This window comes from Halichondria panicea, chromosome 5 (genome assembly GCF_963675165.1).
Source record: "Halichondria panicea chromosome 5, odHalPani1.1, whole genome shotgun sequence".
NCBI lineage: Eukaryota > Metazoa > Porifera > Demospongiae > Suberitida > Halichondriidae > Halichondria > Halichondria panicea.
The window spans coordinates 1,923,728-1,948,076 of NC_087381.1; the positions used below are offsets into that span (position 1 = coordinate 1,923,728).

The 24,349-nt window shown below is 41.3% G+C and overlaps 5 protein-coding genes and 2 long non-coding RNA genes across 10 annotated transcripts in view; 6 read left to right on the plus strand and 1 right to left on the minus strand.

The window, feature by feature from the left end:
• The first annotated feature begins 6 nt into the window (after positions 1-6).
• LOC135336620 (protein mago nashi homolog) lies at positions 7-1,589 on the plus strand. Its single transcript, XM_064532491.1, has 6 exons — positions 7-149; positions 279-337; positions 519-575; positions 780-833; positions 1,030-1,112; positions 1,361-1,589. The coding sequence occupies exons 1-6, from the start codon at positions 65-67 to the stop codon at positions 1,458-1,460; spliced, it is 438 nt and encodes a 145-aa protein (XP_064388561.1). The 5' UTR covers positions 7-64; the 3' UTR covers positions 1,461-1,589.
• A 134-nt stretch (positions 1,590-1,723) lies between these two features.
• Positions 1,724-6,742, plus strand: LOC135336532 (major facilitator superfamily domain-containing protein 9-like). 3 transcript variants are annotated; one of them, XM_064532379.1, is made up of 9 exons: positions 1,724-1,926; positions 2,111-2,198; positions 2,502-2,545; positions 2,708-2,837; positions 3,325-4,524; positions 4,738-4,829; positions 4,916-4,959; positions 5,066-5,195; positions 5,498-6,742. In XM_064532379.1, exons 1-5 carry the CDS (start codon positions 1,789-1,791, stop codon positions 4,236-4,238), a joined length of 1,314 nt encoding a protein of 437 aa, XP_064388449.1. In that variant the 5' UTR covers positions 1,724-1,788; the 3' UTR covers positions 4,239-4,524; positions 4,738-4,829; positions 4,916-4,959; positions 5,066-5,195; positions 5,498-6,742. The 3 variants fall into 3 exon arrangements, with proteins under 3 accessions (XP_064388449.1, XP_064388448.1, XP_064388447.1); XM_064532378.1 differs by having other exon boundaries at positions 4,738-4,825; positions 5,066-5,242; XM_064532377.1 differs by having other exon boundaries at positions 4,738-4,825.
• On the plus strand, positions 6,614-11,416 carry LOC135336535 (uncharacterized). The gene is made up of 8 exons (XM_064532381.1): positions 6,614-6,756; positions 7,259-7,481; positions 7,669-7,799; positions 8,155-8,276; positions 8,754-8,899; positions 9,074-9,266; positions 10,519-10,628; positions 10,975-11,416. Exons 1-8 carry the CDS (start codon positions 6,638-6,640, stop codon positions 11,233-11,235), a joined length of 1,305 nt encoding a protein of 434 aa, XP_064388451.1. The 5' UTR covers positions 6,614-6,637; the 3' UTR covers positions 11,236-11,416.
• A 2,708-nt stretch (positions 11,417-14,124) lies between these two features.
• LOC135336600 (uncharacterized) lies at positions 14,125-15,983 on the plus strand. Of its 2 annotated transcripts, XM_064532466.1 has the most exons (5): positions 14,125-14,315; positions 14,493-14,520; positions 14,592-14,742; positions 15,048-15,184; positions 15,405-15,983. In XM_064532466.1, the coding sequence occupies exons 2-5, from the start codon at positions 14,494-14,496 to the stop codon at positions 15,771-15,773; spliced, it is 684 nt and encodes a 227-aa protein (XP_064388536.1). In that variant the 5' UTR covers positions 14,125-14,315; position 14,493; the 3' UTR covers positions 15,774-15,983. The 2 variants fall into 2 exon arrangements, with proteins under 2 accessions (XP_064388536.1, XP_064388535.1); XM_064532465.1 differs by having other exon boundaries at positions 14,129-14,520.
• Positions 15,984-17,851: 1,868 nt separating this feature from the next.
• LOC135336665 (uncharacterized) lies at positions 17,852-18,928 on the plus strand. The gene is made up of 2 exons (XR_010394886.1): positions 17,852-18,249; positions 18,423-18,928. It is a non-coding gene; the product is annotated as an uncharacterized LOC135336665 (long non-coding RNA).
• Positions 18,929-19,852: 924 nt separating this feature from the next.
• On the plus strand, positions 19,853-21,694 carry LOC135336637 (uncharacterized). Its single transcript, XR_010394855.1, has 2 exons — positions 19,853-20,893; positions 21,100-21,694. It is a non-coding gene; the product is annotated as an uncharacterized LOC135336637 (long non-coding RNA).
• Positions 21,695-22,270: 576 nt separating this feature from the next.
• LOC135336414 (uncharacterized) overlaps positions 22,271-24,349 on the minus strand; it is a 38,751-nt gene continuing 36,672 nt past the window's right edge. Inside the window, exon 51 of the mRNA XM_064532178.1 lies at positions 22,271-22,616. Coding sequence (XP_064388248.1) covers positions 22,414-22,616 — 203 coding nt within the window. The 3' untranslated portion in view covers positions 22,271-22,413. The remainder of the gene's footprint in view (positions 22,617-24,349) is intronic.

Below are 24,349 nucleotides of genomic sequence, written 5' to 3' on the forward strand. Positions count from 1 at the left end.
TTTGCAGCACCTTCAGCTCTGCCTTCAGCTTAGCTTTGTCTCCTCTCTTGTACTACACTAAGAAATGGCAGACTTCTACTTAAGATACTACGTGGGTCACAAAGGAAAGTTTGGTCATGAATTCTTGGAGTTTGAGTTTAGACCTGATGGTAAGTGTTAAAGTACGTGTGTACGTGTACGTACATGCACAGTACAGGTAGTAGGTAGGTAGTAGCATTTATAGCTCTATACAAACTGCATGCTTTGCTAGTATCTAATGAGCTCAATGTTTTTTCTAGGTCGGCTGCGATATGCAAACAATTCTAACTACAAGAATGACGTCATGATCAGAAAAGAGGTAATCTCATAAATCTTAGCATAGCCTTCACCGCATTATTCTAAGTATAAAGGCGTAAGGCAACACTAAAATCGTGCTAATTCAGCAAAATTTAGAGTGTTGCCCTAAGTAGACTGTGGTAAGTGTGTATAGTCTAATCTTGCACCACTTTAGTAACACTTGTTGTATGTGCTCTGGTCAGGTGACTGTGAGCAGAATAGTGAGAGACGAGCTGAGGAAAATCGTGGAAGACTCGGACGTAAGTTGTACTGTTTTATCGAGGTCCCAGTACGAAACAAGAGCAGAGTGTAGTCCACTTAATTATAGTGCATTGGCTACAATAGCTGTGGTAGAGCAATCGTAATAGTTATCTAGTCTACCGAGTTATTATTATAAGCACAGGCCAACATAGATTTTTTCATAAGTTGTGTTCTATTTTTGCCCCTCCTCTCCCCTCCCATAGATAACGTCTGAGGATGACAAGCTGTGGCCAGTGCCTGACCGAGTGGGAAGACAGGTGCAGTGTGCAAGTGTATATACAGTTGTGTGTGTGTGTGCACTATTACCTGATACTGAGCTTAGGAGTTAACTTGTGCAAGAATTTTGATTATTAGAAAGTTTGCAGAAGTGTTGGAGAGGTCATTTTAAGCGGCATATTATTTATTAATTTTAGTGTTACAAGTACAAGTACTTCTTGTCTCATTGCAATGCAGGAGCTTGAAGTAGTGCTTGGTGACCAGCACATATCCTTCACCACCTCCAAGATTGGTTCCTTATTAGACTGCAAATCATCCAGGCAAGCTGCTCAGTGGATAGTTCTGTACTGTCAATTCTAATACATTATTATACTTGTAAGACTAGATTTTTTTTATTGCTTAAAATTACGTACAGAAACAACATGCAATTTTTTTTAGTTATTAGCAAATTCCAATGCGTTCCATAATTATAGAGTCTGAGTTAACGTAAATCCTCCCCTTCTCTCCAACACACACACACACACACACACACACACACACACACACACACCACACACACACACCACAGGGATGAAGAGGGCCTGAGAGCGTTCTACTATTTGGTACAGGACATCAAGTGCTTTGTCTTTAGTCTCATAGGTCTCCATTTCAAGATTAAGCCTATCTAGCACCTCACAACTGAACTATGTCGCCACCACTTTTGCATGATATATTATACTTATATACCCTTTTGTGCTGCTGTATTGGCAATGATTTCTATTGTGATCTAAAAAAGTAAGGTTACCATTTTGACAAAATTTAATGTATCAAAGTGGTAATAATCGTTAATTTAATAGTGGTTCATGTGGTATCATTATGTTTGTTTGAGGATCCGTACCCATTAAGTAATGATCGTAACAACTTTGACTGAGCCATTAAATTTTAACGATCAGTACCTACTGCATTCATTAATCTCCAGAGCAAAATTTTTCATGTTGCATTGCATTGCAGTCAAGCATGGACATACGCTCTCGCAGACCTCTCTCTGAAGTATCTGCTCCTCGAGTGGAGCTTGAAGTAACTGCAGAAGGAACAACTTTGTCTGAATCAGACAAGAGGAGGAGGATTTGGACAATTTACTTCATTGGATTCATTGTCAGTGCAGTGTCTATTTAAGAGATCCTGTGTTAATATGTACATACAGTAAACGTTAAACAAACAAGCGATAAAATGTGGCAGCTATTTGGAAAAACAGTCTTCGTATAGATCTAGTAGTTAATTTTATGTCAATAGTCGCAGTTTTTAGTAATTGTATAAATCTTCCTCTTGAAACTCACAGGACTTATTCGGTGTGAGTATGATGATTCCATTCTTTCCCCGGATTGCCGCTAACGTTGGAGCTAGTCTCACTGCAGCCGGGCTCATTGGTGGGTGAGGGAATAACTGTACATGGCTGTATAGAACTGAATGGCTGCTAGATCAATTAATGATTATAGCTTATATAATTGCCATAAAGCGTGTGTACGTTTAATATAAACTTATTATGTTAAATTTTCCTTTGTTCCGTAATTTAAACTACCGTACCGTAACTAGTTTTAATTCAGACAATTACGGTAGTAAAAATGACATTCGCAAGACTATTTCCATGTTCTCGTACAAGTGGCGCTTTACAGTATAATTACTATACACCTTGCATGTATGTGAGTGATGTAATGTTTGTCTTTGAATAGGGTCACTTTATGGAGCTCTTCAAGTTGTGTCTAGTCCAGTTATTGTGAGTGCAGTACAGTTTTGACATGTGGCCAATGTTGATAATTTAAGTTTCATTTTCAAATTATATTATTTTCAATCTTATTGCAATTTAACAGTTATTTTTATGCTCTTGTCTTGATTGTGAAATAATTGTGCATATAATTATTACCTGATGATCATGCAGGGAAAGTTGAGTGATGTGTACGGACGTAGAAATCTTCTTCTGTTGTGTTATCTCGCTCCGTGTGTCGGCTACTTCATGATGAGCAGAGCAGACTCTGTCCTCCTGTTGGTACTATCAAGAATACTACCAGGTAGACTGACTCTTTACAGGGCTCTACGTATTATGACGCTGACTACTGTGTATTGAACAAGGTCTAGGGTACCAGTTTTTATAAGAGCTTGTGCATTTTTATAGGTTAAGTGTTAAGTTAGCTAGTTGCACATTACACAAGCCCAAAACTGAGCATTAGTATTGTTACAGCTTACAAGAAGTTGCTACATTGAACAAGCCGTAACTCAGCAATTAATTATACAATCATGTAGATTGAGCTGGAAGCATCAATTAAAAGATGCATTTTGTACACCTTTGAAATGGCTTGTGATGTGTTTAGATCTGTGCTTGCTATTGGATCAAGCAAGCCTGAACTTAGCTTTTTTCGAAATGGAAATGGGCCTGTTTTGATCGCTAACTTTAATCACTCATACTTGAGTTAAGATTCTATTTTATTGACTCACATTTACGTCTTATCTTGTTTAGTTACAATTTATTATTACTTGTTAATCTCACCCCTTACACAGGGATCCTGAAGCACGGACAGTCAATTTCCAAGGCATACTTAACGGACATCACCAGTGATAAGGATCGCCGCTCGGTACTTGGTCTATTCAACGCTCTGAGCAGTCTAGGATTCATTTTTGGCCCTCTCTTGTCCGGCTACTTGGCTGATATTGACCCTAGCTTAAAACTCAGTATTTTATTCGGCTCAGTGGTGTTTGGATCGAATCTATTTATAGTGTTGTTTTTTCTACCACCGCTAAAAACCAGATATTCAAGTAGCGATCACAGTCAAGAGAAACTCTTTAGTTTACGATCGATTATTGACTCTTTGAATATATTCAAGGGACTACATGTTCGAGAGATGTTTGATATTCTGCTAGTTCGATTTCTACTTGTATTTGCCGTAATCATGTTCAGAAGTAATTTCCCCGTTCTGTTGGATAAGCACTTCCACTCTGATGGGTCAACACTCGGTAAGGTCCTCTCGTTCAATGGAATTATCTCTGCTATATCTGCGGCAACTTGCGGATACCTGTCATCTTTCTATTCAAACCCAATCACACAGGTGACTCACTTCTCGATTCTACTAGCTATATCGCTTATTTTGTCTACCATCTCCACGTCTATACTCCTGCTAGTGTTGTGTCTGGTTCCCATGGCATTGGCAACTGCTAACCTTCGGATTTGTATGCTCAGTTTGCTGTTGCAGAGAGGACGAGAAAACGAAAGAGGTGCTATTATCGGAGTGGGTGCTGCTATGGCTTCGTTGAGTCGTATGATAGCCCCGGGCATTGTGGGCGTGGCTCAAGAGTACGGGAGTGAGGTGGTGGGCTACCTGTGTGCTGGACTAACTCTGGTTGCTGTGACAATTTTGATAGGATGTTTTAGAAGTAGAGAGATCGTATCCAAGGACAAAACTGATAAGGATAGATAACTGAAACTGAAACTAGAATTATTTTATTTTTTGTGACAATGTTTATATCTGACTTGTGACTGTTTGGATCAGTACCTAGTCCATATGGATTAGACTGAGATTTTTTGCTAGCTTCTCAAGTGCATTCCAGTCTATAGTCTAGCACAGCATGGACATACGCTCTCGCAGACCTCTCTCTGATGTGTCTGCTCCTCGAGTGGAACTTGAAGTAACTGCAGAAAGAACAACTTTGTCTGAATCAGACAAGAGGAGGAGGATTTGGACAATTTACTTCATTGGATTCATTGTCAGTGCAGTGTATATATAGATCCAATGTATGTTTGAGATTCTAGTCCAGAAGCAAACGTTGTTATAATTACAGCATTATAGAATCTTTCTGAGGGGTCAATCCAGGAAAAAACAGTGTGCACATAGATCTACCAATCTCTACCAAAACAATAACCACAGTATTTAAATTACATGACGTATATAACTTTATTACTCCTCTTGACACTCGCAGGACTTATTTGGTGTGAGTATGATGATTCCATTCTTTCCCCGGCTTGCCGCTAACGTTGGAGCTAGTCTAACTACAGCCGGGCTCATTGGTGGGTGAGGGAGTAACTGTACTCTATAGTGAGATCACCATGCATGCAGTGTACATGCAGTATTAAAGTCAGGTTCGTCTTTGACTATAGGGTCACTTTATGGAGCTCTTCAAGTTGTGTCTAGTCCAGTTATTGTGAGTTGATGGTCGTATTTTTAACATGTGCAAGTTCAGAAAGGCTTTGATCCAAGCTAGTGCCTTAATTGTATGAAATAAAGTTCTCCATGCAATTATCATGCAGGGAAAGTTGAGTGACGTGTACGGACGTAGAAATCTTCTTCTGTTGTGTTACCTCGCTCCGTGTGTCGGCTACTTCATGATGAGCAGAGCAGACTCCGTCCTCCTGTTGGTACTATCAAGAATACTACCAGGTAGACTGACTCTTCACAGGGCTCTACGTATTATGACGCTGACTACTGTGAGCTTATGCATATAAGGTTGAGTTGTGATCTCTACTGATCTTTTTCACTATAAATTAAGTAGTGTTCCCCCAGTCCCACTGTAAACTCATTTAATGCTTGCTAGGATTTTTTTCAGGATTTTGCACAAGTTAGGTGAAAACGAATTGATATCAACAGGGTACAAGTAGGAAATTTACTTGCTCCAAGCGGGTGAAAATTCACCCACTAGCCTGCACTGAAATGAACCCTGCTTGTTTATCTTATCTCTGCAGGGCTTCTAAAACACGGGCAGTCAATTTCCATGGCCTACTTAACAGATATAACCAGTGATAAAGATCGCCGCTCGGTACTGAGTCTATTCATCTTTCTAAGAAGCCTGGGTTTCATATTTGGCCCTCTCTTATCCGGCTACTTGGCTGATATTGACCCTAGCTTGAAACTCAGTATTTTATTCGGCTCAGTGGTATTTGGATTGGATCTAATTCCAGTGTTTTTCTTTTTACCACCACTCAAAACCAATACTGATCACAGTCAAGAGAAACTCTTCAGTTTACGATCGATTATCGACTCTTTGAACATATTCAAGGGACTACATGTTTGAGATATTTTTGATGTTTTGGTGGTTCAATTTTTACTTGTATTTGCCGTAGTTATGTTCAGAGGTAATTTCCCCGTTTTCTTAGACAAGCACTTCCACTCTGATGGGTCAACACTCGGTAAGGTCCTCTCCTTTGACGGAATTATCTCTGCTATATCTGCGGCAACTTGCGGATACCTGTCATCTTTCTATTCAAACCCAATCACACAGGTGACTCACTTCTCGATTCTACTAGCTATATCTCTTATTTTGTCTACCCTCTCCACGTCTATACTCCTGCTAGTGTTGTGTCTGGTTCCCATGGCATTGGCAGCTGCTAACCTTCGGATTTGTATGCTCAGTTTGCTGTTGCAGAGAGGACGAGAAAACGAAAGAGGTGCTATTATCGGAGTGGGTGCTGCTATGGCTTCATTGAGTCGTATGATAGCCCCGGGCATTGTGGGCGTGGCTCAAGAGTACGGGAGTGAGGTGGTGGGCTACATGTGTGCTGGACTAACTCTGGTTGCTGTGACAATTTTGATTGGATGTTTTAGAAGTAGAGAGATCGTATCCAAGGACAGAACTGCTGATAAGGATAAATAACTGAAACTGAAGCTAGTGTTTGTTTGTATTTTTGTATTTTTGTGCTGAAGTTATGCTTATCTTTTATCTCTGTGCATGTTTATTGTGAAACCAGTCATCATGAATGTTGTCTAATCTCGAAGTCACATGTTACATAACTGTACTCTGTACTTAATTGGTATTTGCAGCAAATCACTGGCCAGACACTCAGTTTTACAGTTTTTGCTGATATCTAGCTAGCTAGAGTGCAGCCATGGCTTTGACTGACTTCAACCTGAATGAAGGTCGCTATATGGGGCTGATGGAGAAGCTCATTGGAGAGACAGAGTTCTTGCAAGACAACCCTCCCAAGTTCGTGCCCCAGGAGGACAGGTATGTAGTGGCGTGCTGCCTTATAGAGAGGCTAGAATAATGTTGTGTGAAGGCTCTACCTTTAATTAAAGGCAGTGTTGGAAGCTTGTAGTTTGTATATTTTGCATGTTTGAGCTCTGTAAAAATTATCGGCCACGCAAACTAAATTACTTGTTTCTCTGGCCCTTTTCCTCAAAATTTGACGCGAGGAATGCAGTTTTTAGCACAGTATACATAAGGAAAGGTCAAATTTATCTGCATCATCGTGCTAGCAAAGGTCGTTAAGAACTTAGTTGTTGTTTTAACGATCGTTACAACCCACTGTAAACGAGCAAGTGGTAAAAAATAACAAAGCCAGCGGGCCTGAGAAACAAGTGATGTAGTTTGTCTGCCCTAGCAGTCAAATTACTGTGACACATGCTGAATAAAAACTATCCTTAGCTATAACATGTGACGTGGAATCATCTCTGTTTAATTTCGCGCGCACACACACACACACACACACCACACACACACACTTTAGGGCCATCAAGCATCTGATGGACTTGCTAACCCCCCACACCATCGAGAACGGGGGTCCGCTCAAAGTTGATCATGTGACCTTCGTAGAGGGGCGTGGCAACCTCTTGCTTGAGTACGATTCTGAGGGGGCCGAGGGAACAGTAGCATTTGTCGGCAGCCATCTTGATGTGGTTCCTGCTAACCCCGAGACTTGGGAAAGAAACCCTTTCAAGCTTACGGTGGAAGTAAGATAAACTGATAGTGGATTATAGTGGTTTGAAATCGAATACTACACATGCGTGACAAACTCCTCAACATGATCATGTGATAATGTACTCTTGTTCTGTAAATTAATTTTATCACGCAGTGTGTAGTATTCATGTGACTGCCCAAAAATTAATATATCTTTTATTTGCCCCCCCCCCCCCCCAGGGAGACAAGATGTATGGTCGTGGTACCACGGACTGCCTGGGGCACGTGGCCCTCATCACCGACATCTTCCTGCAACTGGCCGAGAAGAAGCCAAAGCTCAAGTTCAAGGTCGTATCCGTCTTCATCGCAAGGTAAATCTTCTGAAAATAAGTAGGAAAAAATTTTTTTTTTGAACTTAGTTTGTCATCAACCAAGCAAGTGTGTGACCCTCTCCAGTCTACGCCGTGGAAATCTTGACTGCAAAATAATTGTGATCTATGTCCCCATTAGACAGTAGTCACTCCAATCTTAGTAGTTAGTTGCCATGTGCAGTGTGTCAGAGGAGGTACGAAAGCATATTTTGATCTTTCTGATTCAGCAATATCCTGCTAATGGCCTAAAGCGCACACAGTCATGTCGTACCTCCTCAGGCAGTTTGTGTTGAATTGCATGCTGTGTATGTTATGTATTATTACCACCACGCCCTCTGCCCCCCCCCCCCCGTAGCGAGGAGAGCACTGCAATTCCCGGAGTGGGTGTGGACAAGCTCCTGGAGACGGGACGATTAGACCATATCAAGAATGGACCTATATTCTGGGTTGACTCCGCTGATAGTCAGCCGTGCATGGGTAGGTCGGAGACTTGCAAAATAGAGTTGTGTTTTTACGAATCCTTTTCTTACATGTACATCATATATGTGGTACTGAATTTGTGTAGGGGAGCATTAATTGAGTATCAGCAGTGAAAGTACTTATAATTATGATACAGTGAAACGTGTCTATTATGGTCACTCTGTAAATCAAATCACTCTCCATAATAACAGCCATGCAGGGTTCAGGGTTCAGGGTAATGGCCCAAACCAGAGGAGGTCTGACATGCATGCACAAATACTAAGTACTACAAGTTCAGTGCATTGGTGTCATTGTGGTCACATGATAAGGTCCACTAAATGCACTAGCACTTGTAGTGATTCGTGCGCGCATGTCGGACCTCCTCTGGGCCCAAACCTACAACCCCAGGTGGTGTGTATTGTCTTTGCTAACTGAGTTTTTGTAGAAATCTTTTTTTCTCGTCACGCATGGCTCTAATGCCCCCCACCCCCTCAGGCACTGCGTCGTGCTGTATGTGGACCCTGAGGGCAACTGGTCGTCTGTTCCACTCTGGGCTGCCTCACAAGGGCATTAACAGCGTAGAGTTTGGTATGGACGCCATCAAGTACATCCAGGACAAGTTCTACAAAGAGTTCCCCCCTGTGAGTGCAGGGTTAGAAATGGTTTTGCAGAATTTTTGCAACAACAGCTAGGTTGCGTGGACTGACCAGCTTTCATGTCAGTCAAAAGCCTCTTGCTCCTTGACAGGCTATCATTGAAGTGCTTCCAATGTAAACGTCACTATAATTATTATCTGTGATCTTCCCCACCCCTAGCATTCCGAGGAGGAGCGCTACAAGTTTGCCACGCCCTCCACCCTCAAGCCGACCCAGGTGGCCTGCTCTGAGGGCTCCATCAATCAGATACCACCGTGGGCAGAGATCAAGGGAGACATTCGTCTGACCCCTTTCTATGACATCAATGTCTGCATTGAGAAAATGAAGGGCTATATCAAAGAGATCAATGACGGTGAGTGAGTGTGTGTTGTTACCAGGAGTATAATGAAGCTTGGCTGTTTTGGTCACCCTCTATAATACAGTCTTGCTTTATAATACAGCCAGGTTAATGGGCCCCAAAGACTCTATAGCGTGTGCTTGGACCTGTGTTAGCAGGCCACCCTTTATAATACAGCCAGGTTAATGGGCCCCAAAGACTCCATAGCGTGTGTTTGGACCTGTGTTAGCAGGCCACCCTCTATAATACAGTCAGGTTAATGGGCCCCAAAGACTCCATAGCATACATGTGTTTGGACCTGTGTTAGCAGGCCACCCTCTATAATACAGCCAGGTTAATGGTCCCCAAAGACTCTATAGCGTGTGTTTGGACCTGTGTTAGCAGGCCACCCTCTATAATACAGTCAGGTTAATGGGCCCCAAAGACTCCATAGCATACATGTGTTTGGACCTGTGTTAGCAGGCCACCCTCTATAATACAGCCAGGTTAATGGTCCCCAAAGACTCTATAGCGTGTGTTTGGACCTGTGTTAGCAGGCCACTCTCTATAATACAGTCAGGTTAATGGTCCAAAGACTCCATAGCATGGGTTTGGACCTGTGTTAGCAGGCCACCCTCTATAATACAGCCAGGTTAATGGTCCAAAGACTCCATAGCATGGGTTTGGACCTGTGTTAGCAGGCCACCCTCTATAATACAGCCAGGTTAATGGGCCCCAAAGACTCTATAGCATGTGTTTGGACCTGTGTTAGTAGGCAACGTCTTTATTAAGCCCTGAAAGTCTCCATAGCATATTGTACCTGTGTTAGTAGCATTGCCCTGGGTGATTGGTTTCATTGTAGTAATTGATTAAGCTCTGTGACCTCAAGAGAGCATGTATGTTGTTCACTGTGTACAAATATGTATCTCTGAGTTTTGTGAGTACAAACAAGTTGCTGTTGGTACTCTGCTGACTTGTGTGTCCCAAATTAGAGTACATGTAGTCACTGCTGTTACTGAAATGAGTTAGTGTTGTCAATGTGTTGCTCTGTTGGTATGATAGCATCTGTACTAGCGGAGCAAGTTTGTACAGAGAAACTATACTTTCAGTTTCTAAGCATGTTATCTAATGCTGAGTTGTAGCACCATAAATTACATGGCCGGTGCTTTCATTATAATGTATAGAATTTGTGCTTGTGAGTGTACATTTATGTGTGGGTGTGTTGTACTGTAAATATGTGTATTCGTCATCAACCCCCCCCCCACACAACACACACACACACACACAGACCCTACGATACTGGAGGGGCGTGGTCCTTGCTCCAAATACGTCATCAGTATCCCCGAGGGTGACTTCAGGGGCAAGCTAGAGCTGTCTATCGAGGGAGATCCATTCAAGGTAAGGCTGTTGTTATCACTATAGACTCTTAATAGCAGTAATTGTTTCAACTTGTTATAGTACAGTGTATTGTCGCTGTTTCATATAATACATTTCATGTTTTGTCTTAATTTGCCTCATTGTATGATTGTTTACATGTACTCTATCTTTATGGTTCTAGTGGTAATTAATAGTAGCCCACTGCATAATAGAACTGTACTGTGTACTTCAGTGTCACATTTCAACACTAGATTCTACATATGTTTGTAGCTGTTACATTTGGGCCTTGCCATTCCGTGCCTCTACACACCACACACACACACACACACGCACACATTCACAAATACCATACCCCACACGCGCACAGGGAATTGCCGTCAACCTTGACTCCCCAGCCTTTGCCCATCTCCACACCTCCACTGCGGAAGTGCTCGGAGAGTCCAAGCCGTACTCCATTACCGGGAGTCTCCCCCTAGTGGGTGACCTTCAGGAGGCGGGCTACGATGTGCAGATTTGCGGCTATGGCCACTCCAGTGTGTACCACGGGGATAACGAGTACTGTTCCCTCTCAGTTATGAAGGATGCTTTTAAGATCCTCTGTGGCCTGCTGAGCAAGTACAACAAATAAACTGAATGAACCACTTTGAACAAGAATGTATAATCATAGCTTTGAAAATGGTTGTACATGTATGTGTATAATTATAGATTGAGTATTTTTGCCTGAACTCTGAACTGTGGAACAATTTTTATTGTTGGCTGTGGTAGATTTATTCCTTGTAAATGTGAAAAAAAAATTTTTTGCTGATCAATTCTGTAATTGTCTCTGTCTGAATTTCTTAAAGGTATTGCTATAATTATATAGAGTCTCAATAGAATTGCAATTGAGTAAATTTACACAATAATTGTAAGTAGATTCAGGAGTGCATGAATAGCACTCCTGGTAGATTCTATAATACTAATTATATTAAAAGGTTGAATGGAAAGTTTGGAGTCATAATTATATGTAGATCTAGTATACTCTCAAAAGTACATTTTCATAATTAGAAAAAGAACTACTGAGCCAATCCAATTTAAAGGCATACACAGAGAAAAGAGGTGTGCTGTTTTAGACCCTGAGTGTGTGCTATATTAGCACCGCGGTGTGCTAAACAGTGATTCAGCACACTACATGTGCTGTTTTGTAGGCATATAGCACAGCCTACGTGTTGTATTGGTGTGCTTTTTCATGGCTTGTGATTTTGATGTTCGATTAATGTGCTAAATGGACTGTGCTAAATGTAATGGGTGTGCTGAAACAGGTAAACATGCTAATTCAGCACAGTGTGCTGTTTTCAGTACCAAATAAGGGCATGCAGTACAACAGATGTGCACCGGCAGCTGCATAGCAACAAAGATTTTTTTTTTTGCTGTTCTTGCAAAGAAGAAAAGAAGTTGAGTTTAGACATGGTTTGAGAGCTGTTTGAAAAAACTGTGGAACTAGGTAAGTTTCCCTCAACATGCTGAACAATGCTGTACAATGTAATTGCACAGCTATTGTATTGTAGCAGGTGTCGTACAGTACACAAGGGAGCATCTGTACAATGTAATTGCACAGCTATTGTATTGTGCCAGGTGTCGTACAGTACACAAGGGACCATCTGTACAATGTAATTGCACAGCTATTGTATTGTACAAGGTGTCGTACAGTACACAAGGGAGCATCTGTACAATGTAATTGCACAGCTATTGTATTGTAGCAGGTGTCGTACAGTACACAAGGGAGCATCTGTACAATGTAATTGCACAACTATTGTGTTGTACAAGGTGTCCACTAATTTTATTCATTGCTTTTCCTTATCAGCATTGTTATTGTTATTATTGTATCTCAAGTGACTGTGGTTACATGCAATAGTGAGTTTGCCTCCTGTGTACAGATTATTGGTGTTGCGTACGGTGTTGCGTACTCTTCCTCTTGGTCTTACCTGTGTTATATGACTCTTTCTGTAGCTAGAATTCTTTGCTTTCGGCTCATGTACTTTTTCATGCACTGGCATTTGTCATGGATCACAGCAAATACTTTTCTTATTTCGCCCCATAATAATTATAAGTTTCATCGCAATGCATACTTTGTTCATGCTATGACTGATGTTATGTACCTAATCTATACGCACTTAATTATTCTTATACTTGGTTATAATTCTACTGGCTTTTATGTGACATATTTTTCTACTTCGCTCATGCAGGTGATGCTGAGAAGTCAAAGGCAGTATCTTGCAATTGCAGTGATCTGAGTGCAGACTTACTATGTTTAACTATGTTAAAAGAAACCTTTCACTTTTGTATATCCTTATCGTTTGTTTAGATACAATTTTAATACTGAATTGATGTATTGTTGTTTTTAATGTTTGAAAACAATACAATCAGCACAGATGTTTCAGCACATTAGAATTTAGCACATGTGCCGGTTTTGACACAGTAAAAATGACATATATTAATTTGACACCCGTGTTAGTGTGTTAATTTTTGGGAAAGCAGTTTTTGACACGCATTTGCATGCTAAATTGACACCTTTCATTTATGTGTGTACCATTATTTCTCATGAAATACTTTTTTCTTTTACTGTTTGTGGGTGTATGTGTGTATAGTAACATTTTTGTGGGTGATTAATTAAATTCATTGATGACGCAACACATTTATAATGAGTTCATTAACCCTTTCCTTGCCATTCGTGAAATCTGGAACAGGAGCGTCTTTAGGTCGATCAATTAGTGTGGATCCGGCCTCACCACGCCTCCATGTCATTCTATTAGTCTAGATCCGGCTAGCAATTCTAGCTGGGACTCCCAGTTCTAGCTCGTTTTGTTTAGCGTGTCAGAGACTGGGAGAAGATGATTGGCACTCCCTGGCTCCTTTGGATGTACAGCTGTCCAGATCCCTAGAACATACCCTCCATTCTGACGAGTTATCAGTGCATAGGGTGCTTACTAGATTCTTGCCAGCCAGTACAGTTCAAGCTACACACAGCACCGCTCAACTATTCTCTACCCCATTATCTAGCTAAATCTGGTCCAACTAGACAGCAGACACAGCTAGTTAATTCAGTAAAGCCAGGGGTAGCCCTACTTCTACGGTTGTTCAGTACCCACGGTAACAATTCCTCTGGGCTGGGCTAACTAGTTGAGCCACGCCTCCCAATTCTCAAGGCTAGGTACAGTCTCTGTCTAGCTGCTTCTTCAGCTTCTTGCTCAGTTTTGTGGCTTAGAGAAAGGCCAGCTACTCAGGGGGAAGAGTCCAGATGAAAGTCTGGCAGCCAGGTGACGTCCAAACGGTCAGTTATTCGTTCCACCAACTTTTTAATCTAGTCTAGTCCTGCTTGCACTGCTACTACTACTGCTACTCTTCCTACCACTACTGCTGCTACTCTTCCTAGCTAGTCAAAGGTTTCTTTTTTTTTATAACTACATATGCACAAAGAGACATCAAAGCTTACATCAACGGACACAGATTTTTAGCCTACTTGACTGATAAGGCCGTTACCTAGACTACAGTTTGTTTGTCAGGGAGGAGCTCACATACAACTTCATCTAATTCATCATAACGATTCGTTACCGTTGTTGTAATTTCTACAAAAGATTGCCAAGGAAAGAGATAACTGCTCACACCCGCTTTTACTAGAGTCTCTGACAGGAAACTACAGTCTCATTTGGAGTGGCCTTAGTAGGAATTGAGGTAAACCAGGCATGCAGTAAAGTACCCCCACCTCTGAGATCAGTGGCTCTATAAAAACTGCTTAGTTTATCAGTATCCATCAGTTGTTTATCAGTAGCCCTCAGCCTTAAATGATATAGCATCTCCCTGCACTAACCAAGAATTACAATTCTACTCTCTTACTCTTAACTGTCAAAGAATGAATCCATTTTTAACTGCACAAGAGGTGAGAATAATAAACTTATAATAATCAGACGCATATATGGTTTACTCATGCATGCATGTGCTTACTTTCAGTTGGCTATTTTGGCTCAAGGAAAAAAACCATACTTTAAGTTATGGGTGAGGGCAGAGGACCAACAGTCGGTGGCGTATGTAGGCACAGAGGAGCAAACGTTAAATTACGACCCAGTAACATACCAAGGGAGATGGGACTCAAATCTTTCTGGTATGGGCATGTATTGTATGACGTTAGTACGGAATTATAGCATATAATTATACGACTCCATTGACGGTACAGCTTGTCCAAAAACGTAGCTACATAAGATACTGCTGAGACCATGCACTCATGCAGTACTGTCCCTATAATGCTATCACTATATTGATTTCCCTAAAGAGACCACCTCTCTATTGAGACCACTCAGTACTATCCTTACAATGCTATCACTATTGACCTCCCTAAAGAGACCACCTCTCTATTGCATGAGACCACTCAGTATACTGTATGTCCCTACAATGCTCACTATCTTGCAGTTGTAATGAAGATTAAAAACGTTGGCAAAGTGGATGACCCCAAGTACCATATCTCTAACATTGTGATACCAAACACATACTTGGAAGTCACAAGTGCAAAATTAACAGGCGATGATTACCAAGTCAGGTTTCTGTATGTGAGTCACCAACAATCCAACCCACAATAAATTATTATACAGAATGTCTGCTTTGAAAATTGAGTTGCAGTAATTTATTTTTTGATAAGCAATTCCCGTATTACGTCGTGCTCCTACTACAAAAGGACGTAAGATAATTATAACAGTTAGTGAACTTTATAATTATAGAATAAGATGTTGTCTAATAAGTCCATTATAATTATATTTCAAAAAATTTCAGAACTCAAACATATCAGATATACCCGCATTCACAGTCAAGGAATCCAACTGGAATGACACATACCTGGAAATTATAAACGAAAAATCTCTCTACATCAAGCCCATTACAGTGAACTATGGCGGCCGCATAAGCAAGGTGATGGCTGTCTCAGCTACTGTATACGATCGTATTGGTATCACCTACATCCCAAACTTTAATCTGCCTGGGCTATGGACGACCGACGAAGAGTGGCCAGCGTTTCATCACCATCACCATGACCACCATGACCACGTAGGGTACGGAGGAAAAGTCATCAAAGAAGTCGACCGTTGCCTCAAAGTACAAACGGATGAGCAAGATGAGCCGAGGAGCAGTACAGAGGAACAGTGAACTATAGATACAACTACAAATAGATACATAGCTATATACATACTAATTATATACTAACTTTTAGTGTAGTGATAGTGTTGAAGGACAGCTAGACAGTCAATTCACTCCAGTTATTGTGCAAACTGTTGTGGTTTTGTGTAGATATACCGGTTACAGTAATTTCTATAGCTATACATAGCTATGTGGTTTCAGAGTATAATTTTACACAGATCACAGATTAACGAAGACATACTGACTACCATAATATGTCTCAATCGATGCATGACAAACAAACACTTTCCTAAAGCTTTTTCAATGTACCAAATCAAAAACACATACATAATTATATGAAGAACTCAGCCGACTATTAAATCAATCGGCTATCATGCAGAAACAGTCTTACTATACAAGCTAAACTTGTGCACAGCATACGTAGAACCACCCAATCACACACACCCACTCACTGTTTTGTTTCGGCAGTGCCTCAAGGAATCCGGTGAGCATCCCTCGTGACATGGCAAGACAGACAAAAGTTCGGTACTTGATGTTTGTAATCCTTCATCAGCGTCTTGAGGGAGTTGATCGGCTGAAAGACGAGTTTGTCGAATGACGGATAGACCAAAGACGGATTGGATTGAGCTGGTGGAGGGTTTTGGTGGGGACAGGTCTAAGCGTTGAAACAGTACGTATTATTAGGTTTATGCTTTGGACCAGATTGCATTGTAATATTGGTTGGTGTTATGAGAGTTTAGTTGTCAAAACAATTCCTAGATCTCTTTGTTGGGTCACTGATTGAAGTTGGTGGCCATTAATAACGTAATTTGTGGTGTTTGTGCAGGGTTGGGCTAGTGAGATTCACATTTATCGTGGTTAAGAGTGAGTTTCCATTGGTTACACCAGGTTGAGATATCGCCTAGTAACCAACTACCGCCCGATATCTCTTCTACCAATTCTTTCAAAAGTCTTAGAGACTCTTATCTATAACAAAGTTATTACCTTTATTCGTCCAAATATAAACCAGCAACAATTTGGTTTTCTGAAGAACAGATCCAGTTTATCCCAAATGCTCTTCTTCCTCTGGGCCGTAGTCAATAACACTGACCAAAAGTTTGCTTGTGACATTGTATATCTTGATTTTAGAAAAGCGTTTGATTCAGTGCCCCACAAGGAACTACTATATTTAAGCTTTGGCTCATGGGTATAACTGGCGACCTGTAGTTCTGGTTCAAGTCATATCTAAGTGGCCGTACCTACCTTACTAGCTTTAACAACCTTTGCTCACAATCCAGGCCTGTGATTTCTGGTGTACCACAGGGAAGTATAGTTGGACCTCTGCTCTTTGTGATCTATGTGAATGACCTACCAACATGTATAGCCAACCCAAGTATATACCTTTTCGCTGATGACACTAAGATACTACAGCGTATGGACTCATCTGACAGCCAACATACCCTACAAACAGCACTAAACGCTTGGGTCTCCCAGCAAAATGTTGTTATCCTGACAGTCACCTGGAATGGCTGATTCACTCCATGCATGTTTACAGTATAACCACATTTTGCTTCACTTGCAGTAAATCTCTCAAATGCAACCATATAAATAGGCCTACAAATACTAGGTCTCGTTGCATGCTCTTAGAGGTTCCGAGGTCTTCGCAGCAATAAAGGGGCAATAAGCGATCGATCGGTATGTAGTGCGAAGCAACGTTCATGTAGAAACGCGTCCCCCCCCTTCATTGACCTTTGACCTTCGACACAACACATACACACAGTAAGTACAAATGCAGGCCCGGGGCATAAGTGCGCTGGCACTTAGCCCTCGGGGCAAGGTAGTTCTATTTCTGCTAGTTAGAGGGAGTATTCATAAGGAATTCCCTCAAGTTCAACGCATATGCAGACAGTCCTTTGGGCAGCAAATCCAGGTACTTTCCGGTCTTTGGTTCACGTTTACACGGATGCCCATATTCGGCCCACAGTTTCTTGGCAGCAGGCGTTGGCTTGTTATGTCTATGAGTAGTGCCAAGTCGCCTACACACACTTCCGTCGGAATGCTTATCCCATGACAACATCTAATCTAGTCTCGCGGGCCATACTCCACAATCTGATACTACGTATGGTGACTATTGCCAGGTTTTCCTGTACAGTTCTGGAATTTCGGAACGATGGCATTTCAAGAATTTCCACACAAAAATGCAAAAATGTACCGCAAGCATTCAAAAGGGGTGTGGTTTAAAATTGTTCACCATTGCTAAAAGTTGACAAGCTACACTGTACTGATCTGAGTCTGTTGGTTTGTACAATCAGGCACTCTAAAGGATCAAGACTATCATTGTATTGCTTTCTTGAATATGTAGCTGATGGATAGCTGCAGTCAAGAATGAAAAGAAAGATTAATTAAGGAGCCCAAAAGTTGGCAAAACTATGGTTTCATTTATTCCAAGCAGAAATAGCCATGGCAAGACCTCTTCTCCAGAGTTTAATACTGAACATGAGATAATGTGTGATATGGAAGCAGAAATCAATGCATGCAATAGACAACATTTTCTTGTATTATTTTGCAGCTCTACAGATCTAGATCTACAATTGTTGAGTATGAATAGCGATGTCAGACCGATTTTCATTTTTGCTATTTCTAACTCCTATGTATTACTATCTCTTTTGAACACTCTAGGCAAACCAGAAAAACTTTACTGCACTGGATTTGGTCAAGCAAATGCAGAGATACAGCGTTTTGAAGAACACTAGTCAGGGAAAAATTCGTACAAAAATTACTGCATTTTAATGTACTTGGGCGGGACTTATGAAATTTGTTGTTAATACCGGAAATGATCTTAAAGTTAGCATATCTGCTGAACCGCTTGGTCTATTCTCTTTTAAAAAAGTATAAAATGGACACTCAGGACTCAAGAGTTAACATTGTAACCATTTGATATCTGTTATGAAGTTTATAATGTTTCTGTAATGTATATCTTTATGATGTCCCTATAATAGTATGATGTCTCCTGCTTCAGAGAGTTCTTTTGGATTTAAAGTAACCATGCTATCTTTTCAGTATATTGTATCATGTTTCAGAACTCTCATCAATGTCCACCTTACGCTTGTATCTGTTTCTTGATCTTTATAAGCAACTTTTCTGTCAATTTCATTTGGTCTAAATAATTCGTTTTTAGTGTGATGTAGATTTAAGGCCATACAACTGTAAATCTATGATACAACTCTGTTGACAGCTTCTAATTAATACAGTAGATTACTCTTGTCTTTTTTGTGTGCAAATTGAATCAGTTCTTGCAATTTAATAGTTTTGGTAGATTACATTGTTGTCCCTGGAATTCTCTCCAATCTTTCTTGGTTCTTTTCAACAGAGGCTTTCAGATTACTTCAATGATTACTTTCAGTAACTTCTAAGAACTTCTAAGAAATAAATACAGCTATTGGTACACTTGGCTTGATTTTACTGCATTTCTATTCCAGCTCCACCCAGGTTTGCCAAACACATGCCCAAGGCCTCTCTCTGGAACTACTTGAAAGGCCAGCAGCTTATCACCAGCAAACAGACATTCTGAAGGAAAATCCTTCAGTTTCTTCAATTGATTGCTGTTATGCTGGTCACAGTCCTCCTCATAGAACCGGACCTTGTCTCGAAGCTCTAATATGGGGTGTCTGTGATAAACACCCCACTGAGCATACCCAGAAGGCGCACAGGCTTCTCAAACTCCTCCGCCCACCTCTCCATGGCATCAAAAGATGCCCATGTTCGATGGAAAAAAAAAATGTTCGATGGTGACGTAACCGCGGTGTTTTAGGTCCCAATTAACAGCAAAGTCACCAGGGGCTGACTTGCCGTCTTGGGTAATAATCCACTCCTCTTCGTAGTCGAAATCCATTGCTAATTTTGTGGTTTAGGTACCCAAAACGTCGAAGATATACTGTATTTAGCGGAAATAATAGTAAAAACATTCATTTCCTTCTTTAATTTCACATTTTATTGAAAATTACTTCCACAGGATGTTTAATTTGTGGTTAATCTACGCAGCTTGTGCCCCGCCGGGTACTCGCGGATGCTATGTACAGCGATCTGCGCCTCCGCCAACCCTCCTCTAAATTATGCTATAAATAGCCTCATTTCGGGCATTATACATTAGTTTTTCATTACTAAAATGACTCAATCAAGGATCTGGAAGGTTACTCTGCAACATGCTGATACCATTGATTGGAGAGAATCATGCAAGACATTTGCAAAGAATTGCTATCCCACCAGGCTGGTGTTGGGACCGGTAGAGACTGCCCCTACCACTGGGACTAAACACATTGATTGGAGAGAATCATGCAAGACATTTGCAAAGAATTGCTATCCCACCAGGCTGGTGTTGGGACCGGTAGAGACTGCCCCTACCACTGGGACTAAACATCAGCATCTATTTATACGAATGCCTCGATGTCAGACCGCGGGATACTTCCTCAGGCACATCCCACATTTGCAGGAGGCGGCCTGGCTAAAACGCTGTGAGAACCCCGAGGCTTTCCTACAATATGTAGTTAAAGAGGGCCTTGCTGTATACACCATTGGAGAAGAGCCACGCCCCCGGTCTACAGCATATGTCCGAAAAGCTAAGTCTGACCAGATACTAGCTATGGTACTCAAGGGATTAAAGTACAATGCCATTATTAGAACCCCTGGTTTTGCCGGATGTGGTAAGCTTATAAGGAAACTCCTCTCACAAAGACACCAGACAAAACACAGGGCGGAATGCATGTATGTCTGGGGTCCATCCGGTACAGGCAAGACTGATAGCATCCGGTATGCTATTGATGCCTGGAAGGATGCCAACCCGGAACTAGTTGTTGATTACCATAACAGGGGCGGATCCAGGAAAAACAAAAGGGGGGGCTAGCTAGAAAGGGGCGGAGCCGCCCAGGGCAACCTCGAATTTTTTGCAAGATTTGACCTTTGAACTTTCATATTAATGAGTAGAATACGTTGACGTGACCTCTGCACTTACTTTTAATACTATGGTGATACTGTACTGATCAGATGTACGTACGTACGTACAGCTAGCTAGCTAGCTAGGTACGTCCAGCTAGCTACCCTAGATCCTTTATATTCCTAGTAGCTGTTGTCTAGCATCTCTCAAGTGATTTCAAGTGAGTCTACAGATGCATAATTGGTGGCAAAATTGTTGTAGAGTCAGACTACAACACATGGTAGTTTTTTCAAAAGGGGGGGGCTTCAGCCCCTCAAAATCACCCCTGGATCCGCCCCTGCATAACAAGATGGGAGGTTGGGAGAAATGGCATGATGGTTATGATTGTCATGAAGTGCAAATTATTGATGATTGTGCCCCTTTCAGACATACCATTCAACACCAAGAGTGGCTGCAGTTGCTAGGGAACAGGGGACCTCACACGGTGCAGATGAAAGGATCTACAATCAACTATGAAGCCAGGCTGGTGTTTGCTACTTCTAATAACAGCCCATCAGAGATGGTGGCTAACCTCATGGACTCACACAAGCCTGCCATGCTCAGGAGAATTCAAAAGAACGAGTATCACATGAGTGAGGCTAATGAACGCCCCATGCTGCAGCTGAAAGTGATGGAATTGATGTGCAAGTTTTTCAAAGGCATTAATCCATATAGGGAGATGGGGAAAGACCTCTACATGCAACAGGATTTCAGTCTAGACAACTTGGCACCTCTGCCAAAACCAATGCAAACAACATTACATGCATCACTGCCAAGGATTATTGGATGCAGAAGGGGAAACCATACAAAAGACACCAGACCAATTACAAGAGATAGAGAAAGAAACTCAAGCCAAATATGACTCTTTATAGGTAGGTTTAGAGAGATGAAAAAGAAAGCACAGAAAAAGAACAAATCTAGCAAATAGAGAGTGTAATTCCATGTGTATATTATCAATATGAGCCCGTAAGGGCGAATGTGAGTGGTGGATGAGGGCGAAGCCCGAATGAGGCTGGAAAGCATAGGGTTAGGCTCCTTTCTTGTGTATAGGGACAATATTGTGCTGTTTCCAGTCGCTGGGGAAAGTTTTTTGCTGGGGCTTTGGTTAAAGATGTCCCTTAAGAGTACAGTTAGTACATTCGCACAAGCTTTTAGAACCTTGTGGTTGATGTTGTCGACACCAGGTGTCTTCGTAGGGTTTAGAGAGGCTAAAGTTTGGTAGACCTCGCAGATGTGGATGTGGAACAATTTTTATTGTTGGCTGTGGTATATAGATTTATTCCTTGTAAATGTGAAAAAAAAATTTTTCTGGGCAATTGTGTCCTATATAATTATATATTATGTGACATCTAATGGAATTTTGTGGTATCCAGCACCTGCATGGGATTTCAGCATGGGACAATCAGAGTGTAAGCCGAGGTATTAAAGAAGAAGTTCTATATAGTGTCGATCGCCGTGCCTCCGGCAGGAAAGAATATACACTACATCACACCACACGCCCTTGACTCTTCGGCCTTAATTGTTGTTGAGGTTAATGATTTATTCCTTGCAACCAGTGTGAAAGAATAATTTTGACGATTATATGTATGATTCAAGAATAAAGGATTGGGTAAATTCACACAACACACATAATTAGCTACAATTGCAGAAGTATAAGTACCTAGCTATATAAAGTTCAGTATGATAATGTGGTGTACGCCGCTATTTTGTGTCAGGTGTAGGCAATACTAGCCTCTCACAGCTCACACCAGCATCCTCGCTATGGTTACACTGAGTTGTATCAGTATCGAACACACAATCGGCCAGGACTATCTCAGTACCACGACACTCAACGTTGTCATAGTAGATGGGGGAAGATTCCGGGCCAGGAGTGACACCGTCTTCAAGGAAAAATGCAGCAGCACCTATGTGCATGTGTATAAGTAGTAACAGTTTAATACAGTTGCAACAACAAACTCACTGTCCAAGCCAAACACTACAGCGCAAGCAGACACTTTTACCTCAATCGTATCACAAGGTTATGGAACTTGATGTCCACCATGGATATCAGCGCACCACTAACTCTAATAAAGAATATACACTCCACCACTACGTCTGGGAGCACTTTAAACAAAACTTTAACTCTGACAACCCATTCACCTATCACTATGCCCATGCAACAGATGCTCATAGCTCCACATGTAATTATAGTTAAATGTATAATTATCCAGCTGTGTTGCTCAATGCAGCACAGTCTGTCAGCCAGCCTTTGTGTCAATCATTACTTGTTTTTATCACGTTATAGGTTGTAAAGTCTTAATAATAATACCACCTGAAAGAATGCATGAAACTGTAATAATGAAAACACTGCAGGTGCTGATGCCTCGGTGGATATGCCAAAACTATATAACATTATACTGATGAATATTTTTGCAATAATTATTTTGCTGCATGCAAACTCAAGGAGTGGGTAATGAACGACCCATGATTGTTGTTAAAAACGATCGATGCCAAAAGTTCAACTTCAGGTCTAAAATTAATGGCTGCCATCAGCAGAGCCTTGCAGCTCTCTTCCTCACTCTTGCAGCTACCAATAACTAGCGTTTTAGTGCAGAGCTAACTACTAGGTAGCCTCGATTCCAGGCCGCAAAGAGAAAGGCGGCCTGGTATACTTTGTATGCGCATGCGTGAAATAATTTCATCATGCAAATTGTAAAAAAATGGACAAAGTTACAAAAAGGAAGAATACATATGACAATGTGACCACAATGGCAGCTTTCAGAGACACTAATCAAAGTAGAATAATTATGCTGCAGCAGTGTTGCTTCTTCTAGCTCTGTTTATCAAAGAGACAGTTCAAGAAGGCCTCCCAGACAGTAGAGCTGCCAGCGCAGCTAGGAAAAGTGGTTGACTCTTTAATACATCAGTAGATCTTGAGTGAATATTAAACTTCCTGAGTGTCGAGTTAAAGCTTATTAAAAGCTTTCAGGAGTAATCATTAGCTTCTTTATCTTCAGCAATGACTTCCTGTCGAACATAAAAGGCAAGATTTAGTAGCAGAAGACTTGCCTGGTCCATATTACCACAGCCTCATCAGAGGACCCACAGGAACACACCATGCCTTTCCTATAACATCTGTAGCCTTACAGTGTAGGGTGTCGTTAAGTAGAGACTTGGCTTGATACAATAAAGGGCGTAAGAACTCAGTCATCTTTGCACAATACTTCTATGTAAATGGACTGTAACTTCAGAATACAAATAGTACACGGTTTATTTTACTGACAGTATCCACAAATACACGGATTACCCCCTTGTTGGGGTAATGTACACGCATGCGCATACAAGGTATACCAGGCCGCCTTTCTCTTCGCGGCCTGGAATCGAGGCTAACTACTAAGTAGAGTAGATAACACTCGGTAAACAAGTTTGACTATGTGCTCTTCTGAAAAGGTTGCAATAGCATTCCAAGTAAGCAAAACTAGGCATAACTCGAGAACGAAGCATTATTGCAAATCCAAAATCCAAGTGAACATGACTAGAAGCCTATAGAAACTCTTACTTGCACTTCATTGATCCTTGAGAAGCTGTAGCAGTCTACAGAGACACACAGATACACAGACAGACAGACACACAGACACACAAACACACTACCGTATAC